Raw genomic sequence first — 8,703 nt, forward strand, 5'->3', positions numbered from 1 at the left:
CCCGTTTCCCATTCTTAAGTTTGATTGTCGTAAAATGACCCACGCATTAACTAGGCCTGCACACAGATTTCAGCATGAGACTGTTTGCTTGCTTGTTGGTATGTCTGTCTGCATAGCTGTCACCATGTATAATATACTGTACATTCCTGCATGTTAAACTGTGAGGCGAAATTTGTCGGTAGGACAGATTTCTCGGACATTGCACATTATTCTCTGATGTCGGGCAAAAACAATTTTGAAAACCAATGAATATACTCTGTAGAATTATTCTACTATTTATTCTGGTGTACATCAACTTATTACCCAGTGTTTTTGCCCCGACGTTTAACTGGCCGTTTAACATCTCTTTATTCAGTCTTTTTCACTACATTTACTATTGTTACGTCAGTTATATTCTCCGATCCTAATGTTAGCCAGCTCACGTCACAGATTTCCTGTGCCTTAAGTGAAAAACCCTCTAAACAACAACCGGCTCGTTAGAGTTGGCTACTCAAGTAAAGCAATAAACACGCTGGTTTTACACATTTCACTCGATGAGTCTTATTTCCTTTTGGCCGTCTTCTTCCAGTCACTTGCAATCCGATAAGAGTCCCTGCACTCGAAAACGTGTTTAATTCCGTGTTCCGCCAGTTCCCCGTGCGCAAAAAAGTTTAGCCCACTTGTATTTATTTCAGACACAAGTAGCCTACGCATTTACGGGGGCAGGGGAGATGATTGTTGTTATCTGAACACTTGTGAGAAACCAGTGGTGTGGCCGGGCTGGGAGCGATACTAGATTTGACGTGTCTTTGATTAGGAGGAAGGGGAGAACCGTCCGCGTTGTGGACGTGTTCAAACATCACGTTACTTTATCAGTTTAAAGAGTGTAGGTCCAATCCACCGGTGCCGTGGCTTTTCCATATTAATGAGCTTCTGAGTACTGCTGGCTGGTTGGTTGTCTATCTGAAAGGATATGTCAGCTTTAAGTGCTTCCCTTGAGCCTCAGGTCACTCGGGTGTGGATGTAGCTGAAGAGCGTTCAGACGGACGGCTCCCGCTAGAATGCCCTAGGTGTGAAAGTTAATACTGCTGCTAATGGCATCCCTGGGCAAACTCATCCATTTATTTAAAACCACAGTATCTACTGGTCCACTGAACTGGCCCATGAGTTTGCCTGGGTGTATTCTGTGTCGGTCTATGTGTCAATACTCCCTGCATAAAAACAGTAGATCAACAGTCATATCTTTCTTGTCTATGGTCCAATTAACATCTGCTCCTCTAAAAATACAAAATGTTATGTGTCATAGGGTTATTTTAGGATGAATGCATGTGAAACAGAAGAAATAAACTTGCAGTTATTTCTGACACAAAACAGCATATTTTTTGTTAGAGATGTGTGTACATCATTAAAGTTCATACATAGGATAAGACGTACAGAAACAAGGTGAACGTTTTCTTGCTTTCGAATGCTACGCCATCAGAATGACCACCGTCATTACATCCAGATTATTTTGAACGTCTTGTATCTTGTTCATTGTCGATGTTCATTTTCATAGTTAAGAGTCATAGACACATCATGCATAGGATGCTGTTGCAATCTAAAAGTTTGCTCTCAAAATGTAGATGCCGGTAATATTGCAGGCAGATGGAAACAGTGTAAAAGAATGTTTAAATTACTCCGGCTTTCATTATTTTATTATTATTATTATTATTATTATTAATAATAATAAAATTTAATCCTACAACCTCAATCCACAAGGCATTTTTTCTAGACATTATTAGGAGCAAATTCCTATACAGGTACTTCACTCTAGTTGTGCTATTTCTTATGTTAAAGGGACCTTTTCTCCGTCTTCTTCACCACAAGTAGTAGGCCTTTTTCATGCTGGTGCTGCTAGTAATAAGACCACAGCGCCCCCTAATGGCCATTACTGAGAAGAGCAATAACCATTGCTTTTAATGTCAGTGTTTCGGCAGTGGTAGACTGCCAAAGTTAACTGTGTAGTACACATTTCACAGTGTTATTTCACATACATAACAATAAACCACCAATTACAACACCAATAAATAATAGTAATATCTAATAAAAAAATCACATCTTTATTGATCCCTGTAGGGAGATCATCTTTTTGTCTTCCCCATCCTGCTCTCCGTGACACAGAGACACATGTGTAGGTGAGAGCAAGTTTGGCAGTGAAGGGCAACCATCTGCAGTGGTGCCCGTGGAGGGTCTTACTCACACAGACACGTGACTATTTTGCCAAAGCAGGGCCCAAACCAGCGGCCTTCCAGTCACAGGCACAGATGCGTAGCCCACTGAACCTCATACAGCCCCCTATCAGTTCATTGTACACTTGAACTTCATAATGTCAGTTCTGGAAAAGGCAGAGGAGAGTAGTGGGCTGTCATTTTTTGCTACCTAAGAAGCTATCAAGGAAAAATGGAGAGGAAAGTAAAGGGTAGCAAAATCAACTAGGTAAACTATTAATTCCAGGACAAACAGATTAAGTGATGCATTAAGATTCGTTGCTGTCACTCATCTGTCATTTCCATTTTTATTACGCCCTTGTAAACATGCTGGAAATGAAACTCATTTGCTTTGCTTCCTTTGATTGGGTCATCAAATGAAGGTGTCATCAGAAATTTGTCGCGCAGGTTTGTACAGTAATTCATGGGCGGATGATCCGCAGAAACATTGGCCTTTTTCTCTTTCAAGCTTACCATAATCTACAGAGTTTACCCAGTGAAAATAAAATGACATAAAACTCATTTCCATCTATGTGCCCCTGTACATAACTGCAATGTACCGTAGAAAAGAGCTGAAAGAAAACAGATGAAAATCCTCCTACGTGTTTAATTTGATACTGTTCACACAGCTGGACGCAGCTTAGATGAAGTGCTTTGGCTCTTTAGAGTTATACGGCAATCAGTTGCAGTGCTAAATTTCTAACTTGTCAGCCTAATTCACTGTATGTTTGCTGTATTAATGTTTGTCACTGCAGGCTTATATTCTGGATTCTGCTTTACTTGCCATTGGTATGTTTTGAAAACAGAAATGTTTCTTTTCACTTTACGTTGCAGCCAAGTGTTTCGCTAATGATCTGTTTTGGTTTCTTTTTGTGTCCCAGTTCCATGTCTCCATTCAGCATCGAGAGCATGTCGCGCCCACGGAGGTCCGAGTCCCCAGATCCCAAAAAGAGACGCATCCACAGGTGTGACTTTGACGGCTGTAATAAGGTGTACACAAAGAGCTCCCATCTGAAAGCGCACCGGAGGACACACACGGGTGAGTTCACTGGCCCCAGATCAGCAGGTGTGTTCTTTCTAGGACAATGAATATTCTGAGCTCTGCAGGTACCAGTGGTCAGTGTTGGTCCGACCCATTGGGTGACGTAGGCAGCAGGCTATGGCGCTATATTCCGAGGGGGGGGCTGATTTAACGAGCTACTTTTGCTCGTAATTTCCGAGCGCCACCATGTGGGCTTTCACTGGTACTACTAGTGATGCAAACTGTGTGCATCATTCCAAACTGAAACTACATTGAAATAAAATACATTTTTCTTCCATTTTCTTTTGGTGGGAAAGATCTGACAAACATGACATGACAATCTCATTACAAACAAAAAAGCACTGAAACTGACTTACAACTAACTAAGACCCTTAATAACTAGGTTGCAGTTTGTTTATTTTAATGTTAAAATCACATATTAGCCGTTGGATAGTGCAAAGTCTTTATTGTTCCTGCATGCGAACAGATATTATAACCTCCGAACAAGTTTTGATCTAGCTGTCCAGCATCATGAACATATTACCCATGCTAAGGTGGTTCAGCAGCTGGCTGTTGTATCTGCATTTCATGGCGTCTCCTTCATGTTCCCGCACCTTCAGGTGAGAAGCCATACAAATGCACGTGGGACGGCTGCACATGGAAGTTCGCCCGCAGCGACGAGCTGACGCGGCACTACCGCAAGCACACGGGCGTCAAGCCGTTCAAGTGCATGGACTGCGAGCGCAGCTTCTCCCGCTCAGATCACCTGGCGCTGCACCGCCGTCGCCACATGTTGGTGTGAGGGGTGAGGGGTGAGGGGTGAGGGGCGTGCGGAAGAGCGGGGTCTCCTCCGCCTGGCGCTCAGCTGGCCTGCAGCACCATGGTCACTGCCCCTCCTCAGCCTTGGCAGGACGGGGAAGCCCGGCATCCTGGGACGAAAACAGGGTTCGGCTCCACAAATGGGAAGGACCCCCCCTCCCCCCCGCCACAGTATTTGACACCCAAATCTGTTTCCTTTTGAACATACGGGAATAACATACATTTTCTATAATCGTCAATTTTGTTCAGTTTCGGCCTCCTGCTCTTTTCAGCACTTGCAATGTGAATCACCAGTGAAGGTGGGCGTTGGGTCCGGAAGGGGCATTTTGCCCTGGCTGCCACAGGAGACTGGACTCTGACCCACACCCTCAGTCAGGGCCCACCCAACCTTTTTTTTTCATGGCCCTAAGCAAGTTTTGATTAACCTAGTTGTCATTTGTCATCTTTCTTCCCGTTCTGACGGGCTGGTCAGAAGCTGGCCCCCTGGTGGCCACGCAGTTCGCTCGTACCTTGGACCGGCCCCTGCCCTCAGTGAGCAGTATTCTTGCCCAGAGACCTGAGTCTCCCTTTTACTCCACGGCAGGAGCCAGGAAGCCAAGAGGGACTGATAATCGATGCATGAGTCCCAGATCGCAAAGACCAAAAATGGATGGTGATTGGCTGATGAGACTGGGGACTGGGGACTGGGGACTGGGGTAGACATACAGCTTGCGCTTTTCACTTCAGTGTTTCAGCCGATAAAACAGAGGCTTTTTTTTTTGTAATCCTACAACGTATGTTGCTGACAATCTATACATTAATTAGGACACCGCCAGTTACTGACCACCCATATCATGTCAGGGTTTCAGGAAGGCCTTCTTCTTCTGGAGTTATTTAGAATAATGTAATTAGTGCATTCTGTGCTGTGATTAGCGATCGTGCAATCTGATTAAGTAAATAGTTCTTAAATATTAAGCATCTATTGTTTCATTTGTTTTAATTCTGATATAATATTGAAAACAAGTCCCGTACAGAACATATGTTATTTTATGAAATGTGAACATAATTGTGAAACCAGTATGTATTGTTTTAGTCTTTAAAGCACCTTAAAAAAAAAAGAAAATCACAGTCCCACAATTTATTGAGAAAATAAACCATACTATTCATGTGAGTAAAAGGGAATGCCATTTTTGTTCTCGTATCTAAAGTAATAGTAATTAAGAGTGCAGGCCAACTAACCAGGATGTAAATTTTGCTGTTTCTACACTCTTAGGGATGCACCGATATCATTATTTTCAGAGCGATTACGAGTACTGATAGCAATTAGGGCTATACAGTACCATGTCTAAGAATAATATTCAGTATTATAACTTAAAAGTATTGGGATAAATGATAATACACCCCAAAAAAAAACTGAACAAAACAATGCAGGCCTACAGAGGACAGACTAAACAGCCGGCATTAAGATTTGCCATCAGGGAGGGGGGGACTGATCATCAGGGCTGAACAACATTTTTTTAGTCTCTGCGGAAAGCGTTGGATGTATGAGATAATTATGATTTAAAAACATCACTCTAAAACCTTTTACCCTTGCCACTGTTCAGATCTTTCAGGCAGTGGTTCACAAACTTTTTACACCGTGTCCCCCATACGCTCTCCTCCTACGACCATTATGACATTGTGTCTGACCGATACAGAGAAAGAGTTTCTCTAATTTTCACTGCACGGGGGTTATCATTTGACATTTTCTATCTCTGTGCAAGTGTTTACTGCAGATTTGCTCACAGAGTTGCTGCTGCGGGAAATTTCGTCATACTTTTTCCTAATTTTTATTTTTTTAATTTAGATTAGACCTACTAGTGAGGTATGAACCTGATTTCGTACCTCTTCTTGATAGCTTAGTATTGCAGTTTGCAGTCCGCTATGCTCTGGATTTTGTTAATGTTGAAGTATTTCCAGAACGCAGATATCTTGTCCTGTGTATTTTGCTCACTAATGATATTGCTCATAGTCATTTCGTGGTATTGGTTACAGGGATTATCACAAGGAGGAGTACGTGTACAACATGAGCATGGTATCGGACTCAGTACCGGTGCTAGTACAGTGGCACCTCAGTTTTCGAACTTAATCTGTTCCAGAAGGCTGTTGGAGAACTGATTTGGTTGATGATTTTTCCCATAAGAAATAATGTAAATTGGATTAATCCATCCAAGGCCCCCAAACGATTGCCTATATATTTAAACCTGTAAAATACATTATAATTCTAAAACGATAAATAAAAACATCAAAACCCATAAACACATTAAATAATTGAAAAATTGATTTCTACATTCCATACAACACCTTTATCATACTTGGCAATTATTTCCTATTTAAGCTCTATCATGGTTCTCACAACCTTGCTTTGTGTTTGCTGCTATCCCTAACCTTCTTAGGACCCACGGTGACTTATTTCAAAACAAAGTAAAAGTAAAACAAAACACGAGAATATTAACAGCACAGTTCGGCAGAGATAGTCAATACGCGAACGTTAGCGATAAACTGACTCCTACGCACGCATTTTTTCCTTTGTTTATGTGTAGAAAGACGTGTGCTTTGTCAGACGGGTTTTAGCGGGAATGGGTCGGTTGATTGAGAACTGAAAATATGTTCCACAACGGAGACGTTTTTTCACCAAACAATATTGCCGAGAACCGAATTGTATGATATTTGAAACGTTTGAGAACTGAAGTTCTACTGTATAGGTAAAGGTGCATCCCTGCTTTATACTGAAGCCTGCATCTTCTCAAAATGAGAAACACTTAAAATTATCATTAGTTGCACTTGGTTTACGTTGGCCCGATTAATTTGGCAAACTAGTGAAGCACTCAAAATGGTTGACTGGGTTAATAAAAGCCAGTTTGCCCTAAATAAAAACAGACAAACCTCAGTATCCCGATGAACACATTAAGCATAAAAATTGTGCTTTAATGTTCATGCTGACGCTTTTGAATTTTATCAGTAAAACTTAAAATCAAACATGAAGTCTAATATGATGTCATCTGTGGGTTATTTATGTTTCACTGATGTTACATCAGTACATCTGATTTTTAGTAGTATCTCTGCCCGTGTTTCAGCTTTACTGTCTATCTTTGCTCTCAGTTTCTCAAAATACGTACAATTTAAGTGTGAAAGTATGTCACGAATGAGCAATATGTGTAGAGTCCCGAACAGCCATCCCCTGGCAAGGACAAGGCAGACCTGATGTGTCAAACATGTCAAATATCTGTCCTTTTCCATATACACAGTGCCAATGCCATATACTTGGAAAGGGCTGCCTTATACTCTGTATAGCCGTGGAATCATTGGTGGAGGGTATGATGTAATGGCACAATGGAAACCAAGGAAATCCTGGGCCACAACCTCAGTATCACTTTCATGACGTATTACAGTTATGAGTAAGGATTGTCCTTTAAGCTGAGCTGTGATTTACATATCAGGAATGCATTTATAGTATTGTTTAAAGTATGTATATTATAGAGTAAGACCAAATGTTCCTTACTTTTTCTCATGCCTTGGTATTGTATTGGAGTGCCCACGGAATTATTAGATTTATTGTTATTGTTAAAGTGGTTAGTCAACTTTTGGGTTTTTGATTTTGTATTAAGTATTATAAAAGCAGAGTTAATGTAAATGATAAAAGTTAAATTATATACAGTTCGAACTGTCAGCATACTTTTCTGTAATGTACATTCATACTATTCTGGGAACTTAATTTCTGCAAATCGTTTTTTTTTTGCAGCATAAAAGGTGTTTTGAAACTATGTGATAAATGTCATAGTATTACTTTGAAAATCAGTTTAAAATTGGCTGTAAACCTGACTGTGAATGTTCTGTAATTGATAACAAATATCAGTACCTTTTCTGTTCAAATTTGGTTGGTGCTTAAACTTTTCAGTATGTTTCACTTTGTTAAAGTCTTTTCAAATGGTAACGAGTGCTTTTTTGTAAACTACAAATTATTAAAAAAAAAAAACTTAATATATATTTTGGAGTTGTGAACTGGTTTTGGACCTTATCCGTATTCCTTCACTTACTTTTTCAGGACCTCTGTCCCTTCAGCTGTCCCCTCACAGTGCTTTCCATAGCCATCTCTCTTATCTCTTTTTTGTGGCAGGATTTCCGTAGTGTAAAACACACACACACACACACACACACGTAGGGTAAACATATCCTTATGGGGACCGCTCATTCATTTCAATGGGAAAAATGCTAACGCTAACTATGACAACCTTAACCTCTACCCTGCCCTAACCATAACCATAAGTAACCAAACAAAATATAAGTGTTTTTGCATTTTTAGTTTTTTCATAGCAGTCACCAATTTTTATAAAATAGAGTTTTCCCTTATGGGGACCAGGAAACCGGTCCCCATAAGGGAAAAAAACGGATATTGTGTCCCCATAAGGATAGGTAAACCCACTCACACTCACACACACACACACACACACACACACACACTAAGTATAAAACTCAAACAATAGACTATTCCTTTTTGATGTAAATATTAGGCCACTCAAATTTAATCTTTTTATTGATATTTAACTACAAAAGAAATACATGGTGATTTACATTCTGTTTGTATCCCTTTAAATTTAAATGTTGTAGTTGCTAACATCA

At 40.5% G+C, this 8,703-nt stretch overlaps 1 protein-coding gene across 2 annotated transcripts in view; it reads left to right on the top strand.

Annotated features, from left to right (window-relative positions):
• LOC111852777 (Krueppel-like factor 12) overlaps positions 1–8,068 on the top strand; it is a 30,034-nt gene extending 21,966 nt beyond the window's left edge. For both annotated transcript variants that reach the window (XM_023829023.2, XM_023829022.2), the window contains exons 5-6: positions 3,107–3,264; positions 3,867–8,068. In XM_023829023.2, coding sequence (XP_023684791.2) covers positions 3,107–3,264; positions 3,867–4,048 — 340 coding nt within the window. In that variant the 3' untranslated portion in view covers positions 4,049–8,068. The remainder of the gene's footprint in view (positions 1–3,106; positions 3,265–3,866) is intronic.
• Positions 8,069–8,703: the final 635 nt, after the last annotated feature.

The sequence above is a fragment of the Paramormyrops kingsleyae genome, chromosome 16 (genome assembly GCF_048594095.1).
Source record: "Paramormyrops kingsleyae isolate MSU_618 chromosome 16, PKINGS_0.4, whole genome shotgun sequence".
In the NCBI taxonomy this organism is placed as follows: Eukaryota; Metazoa; Chordata; class Actinopteri; order Osteoglossiformes; family Mormyridae; genus Paramormyrops; species Paramormyrops kingsleyae.